Genomic DNA, 22655 nt, shown 5'->3' on the forward strand with positions numbered 1-22655 from the left:
GTGTGTGGAGATTTCCACGGTTTTAAATAATCTCATTTTCCTTACGCCTTCTCTGCGCCGAGGAGATTGTCATCTATCATTGATGGATGAGATTAGGCTCTTTTCTCGTACTGTTACATCAAAGCACTACTGATGGTACTGCGATGGCATCTACAGGAGTTGCTGTTAATGTGGATAAGATCAGATATTCCCTATTTAGCATTTCAATGCGGAGCAGGGAGATGGAATTGAAACCTACATGGGTAAGACAATTGTGGTTTCATATCGCATACCGCCAGTGGGCTCAAAAACCCCTTCATCAACATTTCTCATGTCCAAGATGTTTTAGATTGAGACTACTTTTAGCTTATCAGTTATGCACAGTAACCTGCAAAGATGAGGGTGTTCACACAGTCTGCCTGTTTATTTCGTGTTACTCTTTGACTCATTGATTTAATTACTGTAGCTACAACATTATGATGGCATGTATTTATATAGCGCTTTACTAGTCCCTAAGGACCCCAAAGCGCTTTACATATCCAGTCATTCACCCATTCAGCTGGGGCTGAGTGATGAAACCTAAATGGCCCACATAGGACATGGCATGTCTCTCACCTTCATTAAAAGTAGGGCAGAATTACAGATATTAGAATCGCAGAGCAATTTATTTGCTTGTAACTGAAAAGGCCGGCATCGATACGCTGATGTGTGCAAGCATGAAATTGGCCCATGAATTAAAAGGAGGCATATTTCTGTGTGCCGCGCCATTATTGCTTCCAGTGGCGCCATGGCTTGAAATCGAAGAACTGTTACCCATCTTGCTTTAAGTGTGTGTGTGTGTGTGTGCGTGTGTGTGCGCGTGTGTGTGTGCGTGCTCACCCTTGCATTAATATCAGTCAAATATTATATTACCATCACACACATTTCTGACCAGCAGTTCCCCTGGAAAAATAGAGACGCCTTATAAAACTGAAAGCCAATTAAATTCAATCCGTTCCGTCAATGGATTCCAATGTTTACTGTCTGCTTTGCACAAGTGTTGACACCCGGTGGGATTGCTAAGGCTCAGAATGATTGCTACTGTAAGTTGCAGGAGGGTATCTGTGTGCTGTAGGAAATTAGTCATTTCTTGGAAAGTTGTCTTCCATCATTTTGAGGAAAATGATAACGGATTTAAAAAATGCACAGGATTCAAAGTTAAAGTCTTAAATGATGAAGTGACCCAAAATGAATCTCAGTAAATCAAGTTAGTCATTAGATCGGCTTCTGTATCCATTTTTGGTCCTTAAAGTTTACCTAAAATGCGACACGTGTGAATTCATCACGTGTATTCAAATCCATCTCCATAGCTGCAGCTCTTAATGCAGCCCAGTGACTGCTTCTTCTGTGGCAAAAAGTCAACTAAAGAGCCATGTTTCTTTCCCGGTGACCACACACACTTTTGCACACTCATGGCTCTGAGCTTGGCACAGCATGCCGGCGCTGTGCCCATGCTGTGCACTCTGTGAAGAGAACGGTTTGATCCGAGCCGGGCCGCGAGCGCGCAGATGGTGTCTGCTTCGGCCTGGGTTACAGAATGTGTTAGCTGGATTCATTAGCCTCTTAACTTCCCTGTCAACACGAGCTTTTCCATAGAATGAGACATTTTACTTGGCTGTTTCTTCCTCTGCATATTAACTGATTTGTTTGCGCAGTTCATCAACGTGCAGTTCCTTTAGTCTCACTTAGTCCATTGACATCATGAAGTAAATACCTGGGGGTTGATAATGAGTTGCTAACTGTGGTGATATTGTATCGATTGGTGTCTAATTGCCATGTTTCTGCAGATCAATTTGGCTCTCTCTGTTTCAATGTTAAACCTGTGTAATCCAGAATAAAGGCAAGATGGGACTAATAGTGCCTAAATGGCACAGACTCGATGGCCTCTTGGAACCTCTAATCTTTCCAGTGCATCAGCAGACACCAGCGAGGCTGTGAGTGGTCATCTCAGCTAATTCGCTCTCATCCTCTGTCTTGTCAGTAATGCCACATCATCTATATAGAGTCAGCTTCTTGGAAAAGATTTGGCATCACAGAAAAATATAGAAATCTAGATATTAAACCGTTAAAAAGTAAATCAAGAAAATCTTTGAGAATATTTTATTTCATCAACTACACAGCCCACATGGGCCCGTGAGACACCATTTACACAGTAGCAGCAGTGAACAACACTCAGGAAAGAAAATTACTTTCAAAACAATAAACTTTGTCTCTCCTTAGAAGCTCTACAAATAAAAATAAAAAAATGCCACAAGAAGGGCTCCCTTGTTAAAACGCGCTTTTATGAGCATCCAACCAGAACAAGTTGACAGAGATGGCAGACGGTTTGTTTTTTAAAAAGTAAAACCATTTAAATCATAATGTAGAGCAAATCAAGGCATAAAATTGTGTTAGCTCTCAGTGTTGTGATAAACCACAAAAATAAATACAGGGGCTGTCATGAATGTTGGATTGTAATCAGAAATACACTTAGAAAATTACATTTTTTTTAAAGTATCTAACAGCTATCGCAGATCTGTACAAGAGTGTAAAAAGAGTCGATCCCTCTTGCTTTATTGCGGTAGATAACAGGGACACTGTCATACAGTGGCTCACAGATGGAGAGTTAGCTGCTAGCAGCAGTTAGCGAGAGCATCAGTCTCCCTTCTAGCTGTCTGCGAGCCTTCGATCAATAGACCTGGATTATCATCTCCAGCATCTCAGTTCATTTTTCACAGCAGAGAAAGCCGCCACCAGCTACTCCCTCTTTGTCAGAGGATGTAGGGCCTAGTTCACCCATCTGATAACTAACCACCACATCTGCTGCGTTCAAGAAGGACGTGTGGGCACTTTTTTTTCCCCCTTACCGCGCGTATCGGTACATCAGTAAATGTTTATTTAAGAGGCTGCCGAGCTAGTCAGTACAACAGTCACATCAGAGATGGGACTCCCATGACTACCCATGCTTAATTAAATGTTTAATTAAGGTGGTGTTTTTAATTAAAAAGTTTATTATTATGAAGTGAGGATTTTTGCCAAATTAAATAGATAGGGGTTGCGTTCTGTGATATTCTATCGTTATTAAAAGGGAGGTGAGATTTATTTTTGAGTCAGCAACTGTTAATTTGCTTAAAGGGCAAAAGATGCCCTTTAAGTTAAAGGAGTGTAATGAAGTAAGCTCGAATTGAAGGCACTAACATTTAAGACACTGAGTAGTCTTGGCTGGGGTTTTCGTTTGCATGGTGGTGCATTTGGCTCAGGGCGATGCATTCATCTAATACTTTGAAGTGTGAACCAACAATGCTGCTCTTGTATCTTCAAGGTCACCCCACTTGTAACCACTCGCCACAAGGGCCCTCGTCACAAAACGGACACAAGATCCACTTGAATCTTCCCACCATGTAGGCTTCTGAACTTCAGCAGGCTGTACATGCTCAGATGGTCTTTGCGGGCCGTGGGGTCGTTTCCAGTTGTTTCTCTTTTAGTGCTCTCAACTGCGCGAACACCCGCCGCTTTGCATTCATCTCGAGAGCACATCGATCCACTAAAGGTTGCCAAGTCCTCTAAGCGATGGTTGTAAAATTTATGCCCCTACAGTTGCTGGTAGGTCTGAAGGATGTTAAAGACATGGGAAGAGCGCACATTGTGAATGAGGCCATTCATTTGTAATCTGCAGGATTAAAGCGCTGCCTATCAGCTGCCTCTGTCACTTACTGTACATTGCACCTTCCCTTTCTCTGTTGGCATGCTTTGATTGGGATCTGTGAAAGCAGTGCCAGAGTCATGTGGGATTTTGAGGTGACAGCCCATATCTTCTAATCCTATTAGTTTGGAAGTCCTCTTCCCTGCCAAATAAAGCAAAGGCTTTGTATGCCTGCCTTAAATCAATCTTGCTCATAAAGTTTGGGTTCTTGTTTTGAGTGTCTTGGCTGCATTTTTCATACATATTGTGGCTCTGAGATCATAAAGACTGCCTGCAACACAGGCCAGATTTCAAGAATAAATTGTGTTTATTAAAGACCTAAATCTTGAATTTGTATTCCTTAGCTCTAAGACCACAGCATTGTCAACCGTTCATGGTAATGCCGGTATAATATTAGGCAATGATAAGAAAGTAAAATATCTCGATAGAATATGGGTATAATGTGCATGTGCAGTGCCTTTGTTTTCATACGCACATGGCGGAAAAAGCATGGCAGCGACAGAGAATGAGAGGGTGAAATCAGATCGTTGAATGAAACAGATGAACCAGAACTGGTTTGTAAAAATGCTGCAACTTCAGTGTGGAACTGGTTTGGCTTTCGTCCATCAGATACACAACAAAGCACTATTTTTGGTAGAGCATGCTAGCGGGCCGTCGTTATTACCGTGTTTTTCGGGAAATACGGCACACTTCAAATCAATCCTTTGATTTTCTGAAAATCGACAGTGCCCCTTATAATCCCGTGTGCGTTATGTATGAATTCTGGTTGTGTTTACTGACCTAGAAACGATTTTATGTACACGGCGCTCGAAAATCTGTCAAATGTTTTTAGTACGACTTTGCTAAGCTACGAAGCCGCACCGCTTGATGGATTGTCGGAGCATTACGGCTGCCGTAGGCAGGAGCCTTGCGGAGTGATACGTACTGTGCTTCAACATAATATTACCGTATTGTGTGTGTATAACCTCTTTTTCAGTTTTGTGGATATTCTACATGGTTATGCTGAGGATATGTCGGCCAGTTTCCACTGGAAATGCCTTTTGGTTAAACTGTCAGCAAGGAATTTGCATTTGCACTGTTACATTTTTATATAGCTTTAATGCACATAAAAAACAACTGCTTGTTTAAGTGAAAATACATTGATGGGGTTTTTTTTGCACTAATAAAGTTGTGGAGATTTTGTCTCGCGTCAATTATATCGTCAGTTATATCATTATCGCAAATTTTCAAATGTATATTGTGATAAATATTTTCAACCATATTGCCCTGCCCTAATTGTCGTTAAAGGGCACCAAGAATAAGTAGTCACAGATGCAAAGAGCCCATTAAGATCTGTTTCAGTACTGTGAAATACTTTGACTCGCTTTAGTTTTTTTGAAGTATTTTTGCATTACCGAGTGCCAGTATTCTTGTTTGTAACCTGCAGGGTTGCTTACTTCTGTTTTAAAAAAACAAAAAAAACAAAAAAAACCCCAAAGAAGATTATATGAACTATAATTAACGTTAATTCTGATGCATCTTCAGCAAACTCTGGTCTTTTGGTAATGATCACTCCAAGCTGCACTTTGTAATTTGTTAAAGAATGTTTACTAAGTAGAAATGACATCACTCTAAGTCGTCACTCTGCTGCTGCCAGTAAACTTAACAGAGTGATACACAAAATTAACAGCTAGTCGCAGCACATTGAAGAGAATAATCTTACGTCATACTAGAGCTGGGCGATAGAACGATAACGATATGTATCGCGATATAACTTTTACTCGATAGAGAAATTAAGCTATCGCGATAGACCTCGCCGCTCTTGTCCTCTTTAAAAAAAAATAAAAATAAAAAAAAAAGGTCAGCCAATCCAAATTAAGTAGCGCAGAGCCGAACCAATCACAGCCGCAGCGTCACGTCGCGTGACTTGTTACGTACAGCACAAGTGCCAAGCCACACGTGTGTTTGTTTGGGAAGCAGCCAGCGGGTAATGGAGCCAGCGCGTAATGGAGGAAATGAGTGTGCCGACTAGAAAAATCAACCGAGCGTGACCGAAGAGAAAACAGATGATGGTTCCAACGCCGGAGAGATTGTCGAACGGAAGAGCCATAGAAGTTCCGTAGTGTGAAGGTATTTCGGCTATTTCAAGTCTGACAAAAAACAGAGTAGCGTGCACTGTAAATTGTGCCGAAAGCAAGTCTGGAAATACAATAAACTGGTGCATGCGTCACACTGTGCGCCACGTTATTGTTTCGGTGAAATGAATTTCTACAATACTGTTAATTCTACTCTCTGCAGTGTTTAAATGCTTACATATACACACAGTTACTGTCCGTCCACACATACGACTCGGTTCTGCTTCTATGCCCCAGCTTTGTTTACTTTTTCCCACCGAGGCTTCTAGACTTCTGATTGGCCAGTATTTCTGCACGGTTAGGAATCTAGCGCCACCTGCTGCTTTGGCATGTTCATAGCAGCGTTTTCCTTCATTTCTGCCTTTATGTGTGGACGGGATTATTTTTTTAAAACGAAAACGGAAAATCTCCGTTTTCAAAAATACCCGTGTACGTGTGGACGTAGCCTCAGTCTCTGACTGGAAGCGCTAATTCGTCATTCGGCTTTTGTCAGACTAAAGTAACTGTTAAAACTGTTTGAAAAGCTCAGCTATACAACAAGGAGAGATTGAGAATTTCCTTTTAGTTCTCAGTTTATTTGATATTGACAAAAGTTAGTCAGTTTTGTCTGTTCTTCTGTAAAACAAACTAAGATTTATTTTTAGAATTAATATTTTGTTTCTAAGTGGAATTGACAGTTTAGTCTGTTTCGTTTGTTCTATTTTGAAACTTAAACGCTTTAGCGGCTGCCTTTTGTGTAGTTTGCAATATTTGCCTTTATTTATCTGAAAAAGTCTCATGTTCCTTAAGTACATCTACCCTGTTGAACTTATTATGAGAAATAAATATTTAAATAAAAACAAGCTGCTGATTATTTCACATTTTACTTGTGAGCAACAGCACATTTAAATCTTACAAATATAGTTATTTGGCTTATATCGTGATAGATATCGTTATCGCCTGAAATGAAAAAAACATATCGTGATATGAAAAAATCTCATATCGCCCAGCTCTACGTCATACCATTTATGCATTGAATCAATACTGTAAGCTCATTAAGCTTACAGTTTGGACTCGGGGCCTCCATTATCTGGATCAGTTAAAAGTAAAAGTCAGTATTTTCAAGCTGTTAAAAACCACGTAATCGATATCTGTTACTTGCAGATTACAGATTTTTCTTGGTATTGTAATGTTAATGTCATCTCTCTGCCCAGTGATTGAACTGGATTTATCACTTGATTTAGACTTGATTAGATGGCGATTTGGCAGAGAAAAGGTCAACGGTAAACCTTCCCCCCCCCCCCAAACATTTCTTCTTTTTAAGCATCTGTCAAAATTACCACAGAGTTTACAGACTTCCTGACCCAAATTATAGCCAAGGATTTTAAAAAAGACACAAGTTTTGATTTTATTCTCAAAGCTTCTTTTTGAGCAATCCCTCTGCTTGAACACGCCGCATTAGGGCATATTGTAGTAGCGTCGTCAAAGTCTGCCCACAGTGCAGACATTACATCTTCCCAAAGCTCCTTCCTTGCCAGGCTTAAGGCTGAGACAGACAGCTTTTCAGGAGGCACACCCGACCATGAAAGGCAGGGTGCATCTCAGCGTAAACAGCTTTGCTGGCAGCCCAGTCAGCAAGCCACAGTCCTCTTATTGAGTCCCAGAGACACTCCACTCCACAAAGCCTCACAGTGACCTTTCAGCCTCATACAGTAGTGCCAGATATTGAGTGAGTCTGTCCAGATGATGAAGCTCATCTCAGGCTAAATTTCAGCCTGCTGTTCTTCCTGGTCTCTGGGGTGTTTTGGCAGTACAGTTGTATTGTTGTGTTGCTCTTTCTTTGATTGATTTACAGCGTTTTGTCAAAGATTGGAGATCTTTGATCCCTTTATTTGAGTTCCTGTTTTCTTTAGTCTCTCGGGCAGGATACTGTAATATCAGCTGATACGATTTTTTTATTACAAGGTTGAGCCTCGGAAGACTGAACAGCTTCCATCTGACAAACATTACATTAAAAAAAAACAAACATTTCTTTCTTTTGTTTTGGACAGGCATCTGTTTACATACATTAGATATGAGCCTTTCTGCTAAAGCTGGCATTGCATCCTTGACCCGTAGTCAAAAGGTCACACATCAGTTCAGCTGAGTTACAGAAAGGCCAAGCAGCTGTGTTACATGTCATGGAGATTAGCTGGATTGCATATGGCAGGTTCCTGGTCTTTAACAAGGCTGACCGCCTCTGGCTTTTCTATTGTGTGTCTGGAGTTGATAGCTGGCTAAGTTGGTGGTGCTGTTGTGTTTTAGGTTATGCCATTAGGGCTCGCTTTCTGGCTGTTTGTGATGGATGAAATGAATTACGCAGTAATTTTATGCTACATAGAGTCATACGTTGACCTAATAAAGACAAACTGCTATTCTAAGTCTATTCTAAATGTGCAGCTGCTCTGGGATTTCTTCTTCTTCCTTTTTTGCATATGCACAGCGTGCATTTTATGTTTTTTTAACTTTAGTTTAATCATAACCCTTACCAGTTGCAGTTTGGAATTTTTTATGCTGACCCTAACGCTCCCCGTCTTCAGTCAGGAGAAGATTTGAAAAAGCTGAAAAGGTTGCAGGCTGGACCTTTCGAGTTTGAGAGATAACAAAGTCCACAGGAATTTCCTGGCAAAAGTTGGAAAGTTGAAAAGTCAAGCTCAGAGTCACAGTCACCCGCTGCTCCTTCATTTAGAGTCCAACACTTCTATTCATTCACACTGTGTGAGAGGGAAAATGTGTTAATTACTTTCCTCTGTAGGAGGCCATGTGAATTTAACACTACCCCGTCGTTTCGTTTCTATTTAGGTATTATTATTATTATTATTATTATAGATTTCTCTCCGTTCTGTGTTCATGAGGACGCAAAAGCCTTTATGGTGAAATGCAGAAAAGTCAATGGAAATAAAATAGCTAAGTTTTAGGACTGATTTATGACGCATGGTCCAAACCGTTGGTGAAAGGGACTAACTTTCAAAATCTAAATTTCACACAATTTATATATATATATATATTAAAAAAAACTATGAGGAGAAATAAGGTCAGATAAACCTTTATTAGTCCCACACTTAGTCACACACTTCATGGTGTTATAGCTGAGCATTTCAGACTCTGTAATTCCTAATATAGTTGCAGTTGTAGAGTTATTATGAATGACCAGTGTGAGTGTATTTACTCGTTGTACCATGAGGAAGTTACACTGACAGCAGCGTTGTTTGATGTAAACAGGGCTGCGAAAGACAATAGCAGCGCAGTGGATGAATGATATAAGGCTGCGATGGGAAGGATGGGGTGGGGGCGTGGGGATGTTGGAGTACTACTCACCGTTCACCACTAGTCTTTGTTCAATGTTCTGAATAATACATCAGAAGCACATTAGTTTGATTCATATTGCTGTTGGCTCAGCTGTAAGCTCGCTCTTGGCTCCGGCCTCACTTTATCACATTTTTTACATTTTATCTGGGTTGAGTAAATCCGGGTGCTTTGCCAGTGTCAACAGTGCATTTGATCAATTTGATCAAAACACGCTGGACTTTAAAGAACATCATCCTGCAGGCCATTTCTGCCTGCTGATGGAATCAGGTCACTTGTTAACAATGGACCTTTCACACTCATCCATCTCCCTCCACCCTCTCTCTTTTTTCTCCCTGCTCTCTCCCTAGTAACCGACTAACCCCCAGCAACCACGACCGGATACAGAGGCTGAGGCAAGAGTTTCAGCAGGCCCAGAATGTCCCGGACGACCCAGATGATCGCAGGAGGACGTACAGCTTCGAGCAGCCCTGGGTGAGTGTCTAAAATCACTGGGGCCTGTAACTAAAATCCGCTGCTGGGCCGAGAAGACGGCTAAACTGTAAGACTGTCCAGAAACGACCGCTATCTACCAGGCCGAGACTCAAGTGCTAGCCTGAGGAGAATGCTAACAGTGTTTGCACCTGTGGCTAATGGTGCTTACCGTCACTAACCCCACTACTAGCAGCCATGAACAAGACTGATGGTCCTCTACACTTGAGGATTACCATTAACCTCCATTAGCCTTCATGGCTAATTGTGCTAATGCTAACACCGTCTGCATGCGGGAGTCTTCACACCTCCTGACACAACCATCACTAACCCCACCCACCTGTCACGACCTGCTGTACTGATCCATCGTCTTCATTTTCTGTGTGTCAGTCATCCACATGGACCCGCCCACCACCTCATGGATTTGGGTCATTTCCAATTTGTTTCTCTGTATAGGGGGTCACCTGTTTTTTGACGTGTGCCTTCTTACAGTTTCAAGTGAGAGCTATGTGCTTTTTAACGGACATTGCTTTAAATCAAAGTTGCATTAGCTGAGGAGAAAGATAACGAGTGCATTCTGAAGCAACAAGGGGTAATTATAAGCGAACAAAATCTGAATGCCTTCAAAGTTTTTTGAGCTGATGCAATCACTTGTCATATTTTTAGTATTTATTTTAGTCCTTCTTGCTTCCTGGCACTGCACCTCAAGTGTACTTGGTTTTACATGAACTCTAGTAGAAAACTCTGGTTAAATGAACAGCCAGCCGTATCAGATTTTAAACCTTATACATCATTTTTATTCCTTTTTTTGTAATTGGTAGAGTGTGTGTTATAAATGAAATGTCTTCACATACTTGCGCTGAGTGCGGGACAACACACATTTTTGTTTTAACACACAGTCCCTCCCAACTTATTCTAATATATATAACACAATACATATAATTTTAAATAGTGTGTTATGGTGGTAGGTAGCACAAATGTGGGTTGTCCCATACCAGACAGTGTGTTGTCCATAAGGAATAACATTGAGCGCCCTTGTTAGCGTTTTCCCTCTACAAGGTGTTTTCGCACAAATGTTTTTGTATATTTCTGTATGAACTTTTTTTGTTTTTTAATTGTTGGTGTATAAACTAGAAATTCCCACTGTAACTTTGCTCAGTCTTTTGATGTGCAATGGGAAAATTTTACCCTTGTGACTTATAATTGAAATGAATTGATAAAGTGAGAGCTCATGAACCATATCCTCTGTGTTCTGGCTCTTTCTTTTCTAACTAATAAGCCCAACAAATGTGTGCAGCAGTGTTTTGCATTTGGCAGTATTAACCAGTGTCCTGCGTGTAAATGGGGTAGATGGACTGGTGCACATTCCAACCAGCTTTGTACAGGAAAAGCAGCAGCGTGTGGGAAAGAAGAGCGTAGGTCATCTCTCCTTTTGTCTGAAAAGCTACTGAGCGTGCTCTCGTTTAAAGAGCCGTTGCAGCATTTTTTCTTATATTAGTTGCAATGTACTTTCTATTGCCATCGAAATCATGGAAAGTAGTGTTAGTTACCCATAAAAATTAGATATTCCATCAGCTACAATGTTTTGTTCTTTTTTTTTTTTATCCGATAAATTGGTGCATGAAAAAAATCTTTGTGTCAAGTGTATTATTATTAAAGCTTAATTAGTCTGGAAATAAACCTGACAAGCACAGATTTCTCCCAGCAATCCTTTTCAGTTCCACAGCCTGTTAAATCCCTTTTACTTTGTCAGACTGTAGCCCACACTCAGGGTTTCTATAGTAATTGCATGTTATTAGACTCATGCTCTGGCCATACTTGTGGGCCATATGGAAAACAGGAGAATGTTTCTTTGAAATTCAATTACCTCTGCCGTGCATTTATTACGTTTTCTTGCTTCATCCGAGTGATGTGCTGCAAACCTCAAGGAGCCACCGTCCTTTTTGTTAATTCACCTACATCTGCCCCACTTAGTCTTTGCCAGAACAGTGAGATGGTGCCATTTGCTACTGCTCTTTTTTTCTTTTTTTATAGTAGAAAATTGTAATGCTGTATGATGCAAATGAAAATAGAGTTGCCTTTGTTCACCATATGTAGATTTATAGGGGCAGCAGTGGTTTTCGGTGCTGGAATAACTAATAGAGTAGATTTATTGAATTAATGGACAAAAACTTGGCTCAGTGTTTTAACATTTTCAAGCAAACTTGCCAAATATAAATCGTGAGAATCTGGCTTTTAACCATTGCAAATTTCAAATTTGTGCCGTACTATCCACCCCCTAAAAAAGAAGACTATACTTTTGGTTATTTCATGAAACAATCTACAAATTAATGCAAAATAGAGAGATTAGTTGGTGTTCGAATGATCATGAGTTCCAGTTATCTCTCTTCTTTAAACTGGGAGTTATTGACCACAGTGTCACACCATACTGATACGACTGATATCTGCAGCTGTCTTTCTCATCCACCAAATTATACATTTTCTAAATATGGATGACTAAATAAATAAACAGTTATTTCTTAGCCATCCATATGTAGCCACATGCGTTGGGTCAATATATCTGTTCTTTGTGATGGGCCCCCTCTCCTCCTTTTTCTCCATAGTTTGGGGAGCAGGAGAGGATTGTGGGTAGAACGGTCTAATTCATCAACGATGACTGATGCTCACCCTCTTGGCAGCACCGCGCCGAGCTTTATTGCACTCATTTATACCACTACGGGAACTGAGGAGTTCATTCAGTTGATGTTGGGGGTTTAGAAATGGTACGATATTGCCTTTTGTATTTTACTGTAACATTTTAATGCTGCTATTATCTGGCCTCCTTCGGGGTATTTTCCACTCCCCTCTGCAATCACTGTGTTTAGGAATGAGAAAACATTCCCAAGAATATTCAGCACTCCCTGAAGGGATTTTTCTTTTTTCTCAAGTGGGGGGAAAAATGTTAAGCCTGAACTTCTCCTATGAGCATTTTAAATTCACATGTGGAATACGGGCTTTATAGGCACTCACTCCTCCTTTATTGTCAGCCGAACCACAATCCAGCGCCACTCGGTGCCAGAGATGATTGCCCCGGCTTCATTTGGTATAAAGGCGAGCCTCGTTAGCACTCTTAATCGTTTTATGGCCTTCCCACCAACTGATGTCCACACTGCTCCCACCAGGCTCTCAATACGTTGCACAGCCATAAAAGTAATTAGATTGGCTTTGTGTTGCAACTAATCTGCACACAGTTATTGCACCCACACAGCTAATGAGCATTGCAGGAAGAGGGGTTGTGGTACAAGTGTGGGCTGAACCTCGAGGTGAAACTTGAGGTTTCTGAGAGTCTGTATGCATTCTTGTGTGTATGCCTTTGTGAGGTCCAGTATGATCTGCACTGCCCTTGCATATTTTAACAATGTTTGGGTTATGGTTACGATCAGGTTAAGGATATGAATTAGGCTTGTAGTTGCAATAAAGGGGATTAAGGTTAAAAGCTAATTATACTCCAAATGAAGCGTTTATCAGATTGTGAATGGCTAAAAAGGTACAACCTTTCCAACTTCTGAATTAGTGGAGGAAATATCTGCTAATCAGGTGTGTGCACTTTCCTAGGCAAATTAGCATTGACCAACACGCAAAAATATGCAAGATTTGAGCTTCTATCACAAGTTTGCAACTGCTACGTCTCTTTTGGTGAGTGCTTTTAAGGAGACGGTGTATCATAATGTGTGCCATTATCCCTGTTTGAACTGCAGCAGCCTAGGACATATATCTCTCCAAGAAAAAATGGAGAGGAATTGCAAGGCCATAATGTCAGGGTTATTTCTTCCCCCTGCCTGTAAGTATCGCTACTAGGGAACAGATATTGATACTTGTCTTTGTAGGCATGCCGGGGCAACGAATAATATGAAGGCATTTGTTTCAATATAGTCAACCTATTTGGGCTAAGAAATTCTCACAGTTGAGCAGTAAAAATGTGTACGTGCATATCTGAATCACGCCGTTGTATGCAGTCATGAACTATTTGCTACCACAAAATTGAAATTTATCTCAGCTGTCTGTGTCTGAGTGCACATACCTACCACAGCCCGATAACAGGAACGCAGGAGGTGTTCGTGTATGGGGAGGACTGTCACGATGTCAGGTGTTGTCTTTTTCATTAACACCCACTAACATCCATCACATCTCATTGTGTAACCCTTCTGAGTCTCCAGCATGGCTCCCCCCTCCTCTCTCACATCACCTTCCCTCCCTGTCTGTCTGTGTGACTCACCGTCATTTTGACCTGAGAAGAGACGAGCTCAGGGTGTGTCTGCCCCACTAACTGCTGGTAAGTGTCTGTGGTTTGGGCTTGGGCGGGCGGAGGGGTGCGATGGGGAGATTTTGTGAGGGTATCTTGTGTCAGGGATGGCTGCTAGTTTTATTGGGCTACTGTGAGGAAACTCGAACTCCAAGTTGTGGTGATTTTCATGCTTTGAATTTGTACCGAGGGATCGTGTGTTCTTTTCTCTATTTTAAGTCAAGATGTCCGTGCAAATATAACTCGGTGGCAGTTTAGTTTTCAGAACAAAACGCCATTTTCATAAAAATATGTATTGATGTGTGCTATTATACAGGCAATGTGGTGTTTTCGCCACACTAATTTATGAGAGGCCTATCAAGAAAACTAAAAAAAAATCTTTCGTTGTTTCTTTAAGGATTTTGCATATTAACAGCATGAAATTCACCACAATTTTGTAGCCTAGCCACAGCTGTATATACATGTGCCATATATGTGTATTTGATGTGTATAGTTTGAGTTTCCAGTGATTATCAGTTCACATAAAAAACAAAATTCTTCTACTCACTTTACATGTTGGCATGTTAGAGTCTTTCTTGCATTCCTTGAGGCTCTTCAGCCCCATAAATATTTAACGGGACACAAAAAAGTCATTAGTATTTATTTAACACTGGGAGCGTAAAACTCCCACAAGTCCCAGAGTCATATTAGCTTTTATGAGTACAAGCAGTGCTCTGATCAACACATCGTTACTGACAATTTTGCTTTGTTGCAAGGACATTTCCAGCAGCACTTATGCTCATGTTAGAGCCACAAAGGGTGATACAGAAGGTGGTGAGACATTTTAGCTCTTATTTATATTTCAAAACACTTTGATACAGGTTGATTGTGTCAATAACTAATCTGAGAAGAAACAGTTCTGTTACTTATGACACATTTGCAGTTAGACAGTGTCCTGCACTGTGATCAGCAGAATATCTCTGAATTCTGTAAGTTTGGTTTTTTTTTTTTTTACCAAATTTTAAAATCTGTGGATTATGTAATTATAGTACATAAACAAAATGTCTTTATTAGTTACAATATGGTGCAAAAGTCTCAAGCCACCACTCATTTCTTTATATTTTGCTAGCAAATGGGCAGCAGTCAGTAATTAAATGAAATGTGTACAATCACAAATTGAAATGTAGTATTGAAGGCAAACATAGAGTTGGTACAATTGTAGCAAGCTTGAAAGTCGATATTTGGCATGATATCCTAATTTCTTTGAATAGTCTTCAGGAATAGTTTTCCAGGCTTCTTGGAGGACCTGCGAAGCTTTTTCTTGGATGTTGGCTGCCTTTGGTTCTTTTCTCAGTCGAGATGCTCCACACAGCTGCAGTAATGTTGACGTCCGGGGTTTGGGGAGGCCAATCCATGACTGGTGTTTGGCGTCAGTGACATGCTGAATCAGAGACTTTCTAGATCAGGGGTGGGGGAACTCCAGATCTACAGGTTTTAGATGTGTCCTTGAGCCAACACAGCTGATTTAAATTGCTAAATTACCTCCTCAGCATGTCTTGAAGTCCTCCTGAGGCCTGGTAATAAACTAATCATTTGATTCAGGTGTGCTGACCCAGGGTGGCATCTAAAACCTGCAGGACACCGGCCCTTGAGGCTTGGAGTTTCCAACCCCTCTTCTAGATGGTACTGCATGGTGGATTAAAATTGCCAACACTACTGGTTGAAATGCAGCTCCAAACTGTGACGGAGGCTCCAGTGTATTTTACACTCAGACACTGTTCAGCCTCTCCTGACCTCCTCCATAAGATTGTCAGTCCAGTTCTTGTATAATTTGGCATACCTCAGCCTTTCTCCCCATTTTCCTTCCTTAAGAATGGCTTCTTGACAGCCACCCTTCCACTGAGACTATTTCTGATGAGGCTTCAGTGAACAGTAGATGGATGAAGGGCCAGGATGCATTTATCAGGTCCTGTGTCAGGTCTTTGCTGGATCTCTCCCCCGCCCCATTTTCTTAAGGACGTGACTTTCAGATACTGCTCATCTACTCTAGGTAGTGTTTTAGACTTACTCCTTCTTCTTTTGTCCTCTACTTATCAGTTTCCTCAATTATTTTCAAGAACACACTCCACACAGTGAAATAGTGTCATCTTTAGCAGTTTTTTACACATTCAGCTAAAGAATTTAATCGGCTTTGCTAAATTGTCTGTTATGTGTAGACAAAACACCGGCCCGTCCCTCGAGTTGGGTGCCTTTTTAAGGTGCTTGAATGATTGATAGATAAGTATTGAGTGACTTCAGATACAAGGACTGGATTGAAAATGAGGGAAAAGCAGCCAAAGTCCAGAGAAAGACTTTGAAAGACCTTCAGAAAGCCGGAAGAACCATTGGCTCAAGACCACAAAGATTACAAGAACGTGTGGCCCCTTGGGAGCAAAATATAAAGAAATGAGGGCTGGTTCAAGACATGTTTTGCACTGAGATCAGCAAAATATTTTTGATTTCTATGCAATATTTTTAACCCAATGGACATTTTCTGTGATTTTCATTAGTTAGTATCTTCTGTGGATTGGCATCAAAGTGTAGCAGCTAGACAACTAAAGGATGTCTCTGATTATATGCGCGGTGATTGTGTTCTGAGCTCTAACTGAGCTGCCGCTCTCATGTTTTCAGTCAAACACCAGCAGCAACGGTCCAGGCGGGTACAGCCAGCCAGGCCGTCACTCGGTGTCGGTCGAGGTGCAGATGCAAAGACAGAGGCAGGAGGAGAGAGACTCGTTCACCCAGGCGCAGCGACAGTACAGCTCCCTGCCACGGTAAGACTGACAGATGTAGAACTTGACACGATTGTGTTTGATGTTTATTTCTGTTCAACGATCGATATGTACCAAGAGATTTTCGTGCGTCTGTCTAATATGAAAAGTGTCCTGGAGTTTGCGACTGTTTGATCTGTAATCCGGTGTAATGGATCTCGAGCAGTGACGCATGTGTGGTTTTACGTGTGCGCGTTCGTGTACGCGCCTGTCTGATTACGTCTGATTCATCGTAATGGCCCAGTGACAGTAGTGAAGGCAGATTAAATTTATATATACATATATAAACCATCTGAGTAAGAAAAAGGGTCGTAGCTGGTCAGCTTCAGACCACAAAGCTGCACACACACACTCTCAGTGTCAGGATGGACAGATCATATTACCCTCTTCCAAAGATATGACATGATTGCTTTCCTTTCCCTTAATTTAATTCCCTTTGATCTGCATGAGATGCGCGACTCTTGTTCCAGGAAGTGTGCTGGGGTGTGGGTGGTTTTTTTTTCCTCTATTCGTTTTTTTCTAAATTTGAGAAGTTTTGGTTTTGTCTTTAATGCTTTTGGTGTGAGTTAAGGGTTGAGTTTGGTGAAATGTTTAGCTCCAGGGTTGACATTTCCAGCATCCCTGAACAGATTACATATATTTACATATTTGTATCATATGTACAGTAAGAATGAGCCCCTCTAAAAACGCTAAAGCGCTTGGAAAGTCAGGAAATGATCGTTTCTCTTCCTCAGTATTGTGTTTTTAAAAAAGAAAAAAAAACTATGTTAAGTGATAATGACACCTCGTAATGAGATTATAATCATAGATTTGATGTTCATTTAAAATCATAGCAGTACCCTATTATGGATATTTTTTTAATTCTTCACTTTAAGCATGAAAAGTCCAGAAGGAAAACATTGTTCACAGCTACTGTCGCCTTTCCCGAAGCCATCTGTGTAATTTCTCCTTCAAACTCATTTTAAGGCCAACTATGTTTAAGCAGACACATCCTGGTGCGTGTCGCCTCGCACTTACCATACATATACAACATTTAATACATTATCTTCTCTTACTTCACCGTAGTACTCTAATCCACTGTTATCAACATAAATCCCTTCCTTGATAAATATTGCAGGCAGCTTTGCTGAAAGATTAATGAACTACCGTCGCGCTCCAGCGGTCAGAGGCAACATCCTGTGGCCGCATACCCTCACTTTTACACTAATTCCATTAATAAACTGCTCTGTTTGGATAAACACGGCTGCAGTTTCTCCAGAACACTAAGTATTGTTTGACTGAGAAGCATAACATCCTTTGGAGTCAGAGGCTTTACATTTTCCATTTGGAAGGTCACGGCTCTGATGAGCGTCAAGTGGATGAGCATAGCTTTTTATTTAATTTTTAATAACAGTATCATTCCATAAAAACAGCGTTTATTCTCGGCAAAGGCCAGATCTCTTCTGGATGAGACCCTTTCCTAAACAAGGAGGCATGAATGAAAATAAACAGCCACCACTGGAAATAATGATGTGCAATGGGATCTTTATCACAGATCAGCACCGTTGATCTCTGAGCCAAAGTAATGCCATTTTGCAACGCCAAAGGCTGGCTGCAACAGCTGGCATGTGGTTTTACTTGTGCGTGCATGCGTGGGTGTCGCAACCACATGTCATGACACCCCTGCCCCATCTCCCCTTTCCTCTGTCAGTCTCACTCTGTCACCTTTTCCCGCTTTCTTTCTTCATGCTCCACTGTGTGCATGAGTGGAATACAGAACGGTATACATTTTTCTGTATTTACCACACATGTACACGCTCCCTCTTGGCACAGCAAAGACTGAGGCGGTGATCTGGTTTGCATTTCTCAGCAGGGAGGCAGACCGGCTTTGGCCTCTTTGTCAACAATATGAAATGAAATCAGATCCCGGGGACGCCTGTCTCTGAAAATTGGAAGCGCTCAGGCGTGTGCAAGAATAAACCTGGGCTATATACTCCTATCTTGCCGATCGAGGAGCGTATCCATTCCCAATCGCATTCAATCCCCGTTGAATAAAAACAAAAGGTCTTTTTTGTTCTCATTAAGGATTTTTTCCCCTCCTCTTCCTACTGAAATCCAAACACAGGAATAATACGATTTCTTCACAGCTGGCTGATAAACCTGCTAATTATGCATGGCTCACAGTCAAATGCCCATTGATGTTTTTGTGTGTCGCCGTCTTCTATGTCTCTTGCTCCCGTTTTGCCCTCGGGATAAACGGGTGGAGCTGTTAGAATACTCATGCATATCGTATAGGCTCACAAACACACACAAAGACAAGGCTGCCACAAAGAGGCTAGCCAAGCAGAAATGAGAGGTGATGTCACACATCTGGACCCCCCCACCCCCCTCTGTCTGTCTATCTTTCTTGTAAAGGCCAGGGGCCTGTGCTTCGTACCGCGCTAAGTGAGTTAGCTGGATTAGATTGTTGACGATTTCGCGTGATCCTGGATCGTTCGGTTCCCCGAAGCCCATCCGGGACTTGCTGTCATAGCAACAGAGCCGTAAGCGTAAACCTGCTGGGGAGCAGGTTTACTTTATGTAAACAGGATTAGATCGCGGCCACGCAGGTATGCCCGCGTCATTCATACGAAAGCAACAGCGATATTCCACCACTGTTTCACCATAAATAAATAACATCACTGTAACCAAAGTTAATGCAGCACTTGATCCTTTTATTGATTTCACACAGATACATACAGGTCATTCCCTAAAAAAGGGAAATGTACTATTAACATTCTATTACATGTATGTGATTATTTCAGATGTAATTCATATTTCAGAGTAGTAATTGTAAATTACTTCGTGTAATCAAGATGAGAGACCACGGCTATAAAAGCGAAGGTGGATTTGGGAAGTCTGTCGCAGCCATGTCCTGTCCGTATACGCGAGCCACCCATTGCGGAAGGTGCAAGATTGATAAGGAGAGTTTTCAGAACTCAGCGTATATTGCGGGACAGACAGGATCCTTTAGCTCAGCGCGACAGTGTGCTCATAGAGAGATATCGATTTTCCCGTGAGGGTATTATTCACTTAACCAACTTGTTGACGAGGGGGTGCAGGACCACCACCTGTCTTTTTTTGCTCTGCCCTTTTCTTGGTTGCTGTTATAAACAAACAAACAGATTATTTCAGGGTCTCTTTCCAAGAGACGACAAGCAATATAAGTGATAAATATTACCATTCTGTAGAATATTCTTATATTTCACTTTTACTTGTTCCCATGTTCTAGTGGGTCCTGTTGTGGCTCTAATGTGAAAGGGGATATAATATAACATATTATAATATAATATAATGTAATATAATATTGGATAATATGGTGTGATATGATAAATCTACCCTACCGCCTACTGGTGTTGGCCAGAGGGGCCGATGGCGCAATATGGCAGCCTGGCTTCTGTCAGTCTGCCCCAGGGCAGCTGTGGCTACAACCGTAGCTGCCTCCACCAGTGTGTGAATGTGAGAGTGAATGAATAGTGGCATTGTAAAGCGCTTTGGGTGCCTTGAAAAGCGCTATATAAATCCACTCCATTATTATTGTTATTATTGAATTACGAGTTTGATTTGTCAGCAACTTCCTGCCAGCCCTCTCTCCTTGCTTTTGCAGCCTTTGCAGTGTTCCCTTGCGTTTTAATTAAACTCTGAAACTCCTGAAATCCCTCACTCAAGAGTTCTTGCTCTGCTGCCGAAAAATACCGAGCGCGCTCCTTCGACATTTTCGCCGACCAATCAAAGGGTTGCCGATCAATGTTTCTACTATCGATGCGTAGCCCCTGTTGGGCCACCCAGTGATCTCACATTACTTCATCCAGCTGTACTAATCGTCAACAACAGGTGTGTTCGGGGAACCGGAATAGCGAGCTCAGAGTTAGCGCGATGATTTGGTCTTGGATGTTTCATTTGATCTTGGATGTAGTAAGCGACGTACGAAGCACAGGGCCCAGGGCAGTCCCCCAGAATCACGACAACCAACTGCGCCTTTAAGACTGTAGTGTCAGGTGTTGCATATCAGCCCGTATGAATCCATAGGGGACAAGATGGTCATTTTTCTAGCTGCAAAAGGTCTGCTATTTGTGTCTGTCAGATCCAATGCTCTGCTATTACTGTCTGTCAGATCCAATGGCTGTTTCAGTCCGTCTCAACGTGGGCCCATTGTGCTAGAAGGAGACTCTGACATGGTTAGGTATCCCTGTATGTTGTCGCTGTGGGTTGATAGTTGCCCAGAGGCAGTTTGTGAGGCTCTAATGGTGCCTCATTTTCATTGAATATGATGTTTTGGCTCCTGTGCTACTGACGTTTTTTTTTTTTTTTCTCAACAACAGAAAAAATAACCAAACACTAGTGCTTTGCCTGGAGGTAACAGGTTCGGTTGTTAATAAACCCAAAATTAGTTTTTGTGAGAGAATATTTGTTCATTTTACCTCAAATACATAGTCAAATTATTCAATTTCAGGTGTGTCAGTAATTATTACATCAGTTTAAAAAATAAATAATCTGTTCCATCATGTCAGTTCAGTCAAGTTAATTTACTGGTTGTAATACAACCATGTCAGTTGATGGTTGGAAGGGCACCGACGGAAGTAAAATGTGGCAAAGCCCCTTCTTGATTTTTAAAGAAACCCATCCAGGATCCACACTAAAATATTCCTTTGCTTATGTAAGCGGACAGACAAATGGCCCAAAACAGATAAATCCACCTTAAATCTCACCTTAATAAGAGTTTTCTGTGCTGATCTCCATGGCAACATTACAGCTTATGTTTGCATCGCCTATGTGAAGGTAAAATCTTTCTCTAAATTCTGTCAGTTGAAAACCTCGTGACGAGGGATGGGTATTGATAAGATTTTCACGATTCCGATTCCATTTTCGATTCTGTTTAACGATTCGATTCTTTATCGATTCTTTTTAAAAAAAGGAGAACACTAAGGTCGATTAGCTTAAAACTTTGTTTTATATCTTCTCTTTGAACAAGATGAAAGGAGACGCTACCGGTAGACTGCAGCGAGAATCTGAGCCAGCCAGACTCTGTCTGTCTCTCTCATCATGGTCACCTAAATGCACAGTAATGGCAGGTTTTGTAATAAGGCAGATCGCGCTAACATAATATGCACTGTTAGTTGATTATTTACCTGCGGCATTAACGGGAGAGGACGTGCAAACGTTACCACTGCTGCTGGGTTGAGATTCACGAGTCCGGAGCAGAATTAAAAACACGACATTCATTTAAGGTCATTGCGTGTTTTGTGAGCTTTTGCATATTCGTAGTGTTTCCTCCCTTAAATGAAATATCTACTTTGCAAGTATTGCAAGTTGCTCTGTTGTCATCCGTTCTCGTAAAGTATAACCAAACTTTTGAGCGTTTGAGCCGCCATGTTTCCTGCCAGGTAAATGACGCTCCGCGACGTGGCGACGTCATTCGGGGCAACTGGAATCGATAAGGGAATCGTTTGCAAAAATGGCAAACGATTCCAAGGAATTGAAACAGTGGGAACCGGTTCTCAACTCAGCTTCAAAAGTGCTTCCCTTTCTATGTTATCAAACCTACACTATGAATTGCAGCATTTGCTACAACTGATGAAGTCAGTTTATAGGCAAATATATTCAGAAAATAACCACATGTGGCATGATCCCTAAAAACAGATTGTGCATATGAATATCTTGACTCTATAGACAAGAAAGCTTTGACTGAAGAGGAGAGGAGGCTTTGTGTACTTGCAGGTAAACGGTTCTTGAACAAAATAGTGCACGTGCCAAAAATGAAATCTCTATCAAAACTGTCAGCTATCATCCTAGGACAATGTAACAGGAAGTCACAGCCAGGATATCCAAAGGCAAGGACTGGAAACTGATAGGTTTCCAGATTGCTGATGGTGTGATTAACTAAATACGGAGTGAAAATGAGGTGATAAAAACAACCTAGAGTTAATTATTTATGAATATGTCAAAAGCGGTTTCAC

At 41.4% G+C, this 22655-nt stretch overlaps 1 protein-coding gene across 4 annotated transcripts in view; it reads left to right on the forward strand.

Annotated features, from left to right (window-relative positions):
• Positions 1-22655, forward strand: part of pard3ab (par-3 family cell polarity regulator alpha, b) — a 250718-nt gene that overhangs the window by 224235 nt on the left and 3828 nt on the right. For all 4 annotated transcript variants that reach the window (XM_085378508.1, XM_085378509.1, XM_085378512.1 and 1 more), the window contains 2 exons: positions 9489-9612; positions 16541-16683. In XM_085378508.1, coding sequence (XP_085234634.1) covers positions 9489-9612; positions 16541-16683 — 267 coding nt within the window. The remainder of the gene's footprint in view (positions 1-9488; positions 9613-16540; positions 16684-22655) is intronic.

Source organism: Diplotaxodon limnothrissa, linkage group LG18 (assembly GCF_057381915.1).
Source record: "Diplotaxodon limnothrissa isolate DT_005_m linkage group LG18, D_limnothrissa_male_GT1.1, whole genome shotgun sequence".
Taxonomy (NCBI): domain Eukaryota; kingdom Metazoa; phylum Chordata; class Actinopteri; order Cichliformes; family Cichlidae; genus Diplotaxodon; species Diplotaxodon limnothrissa.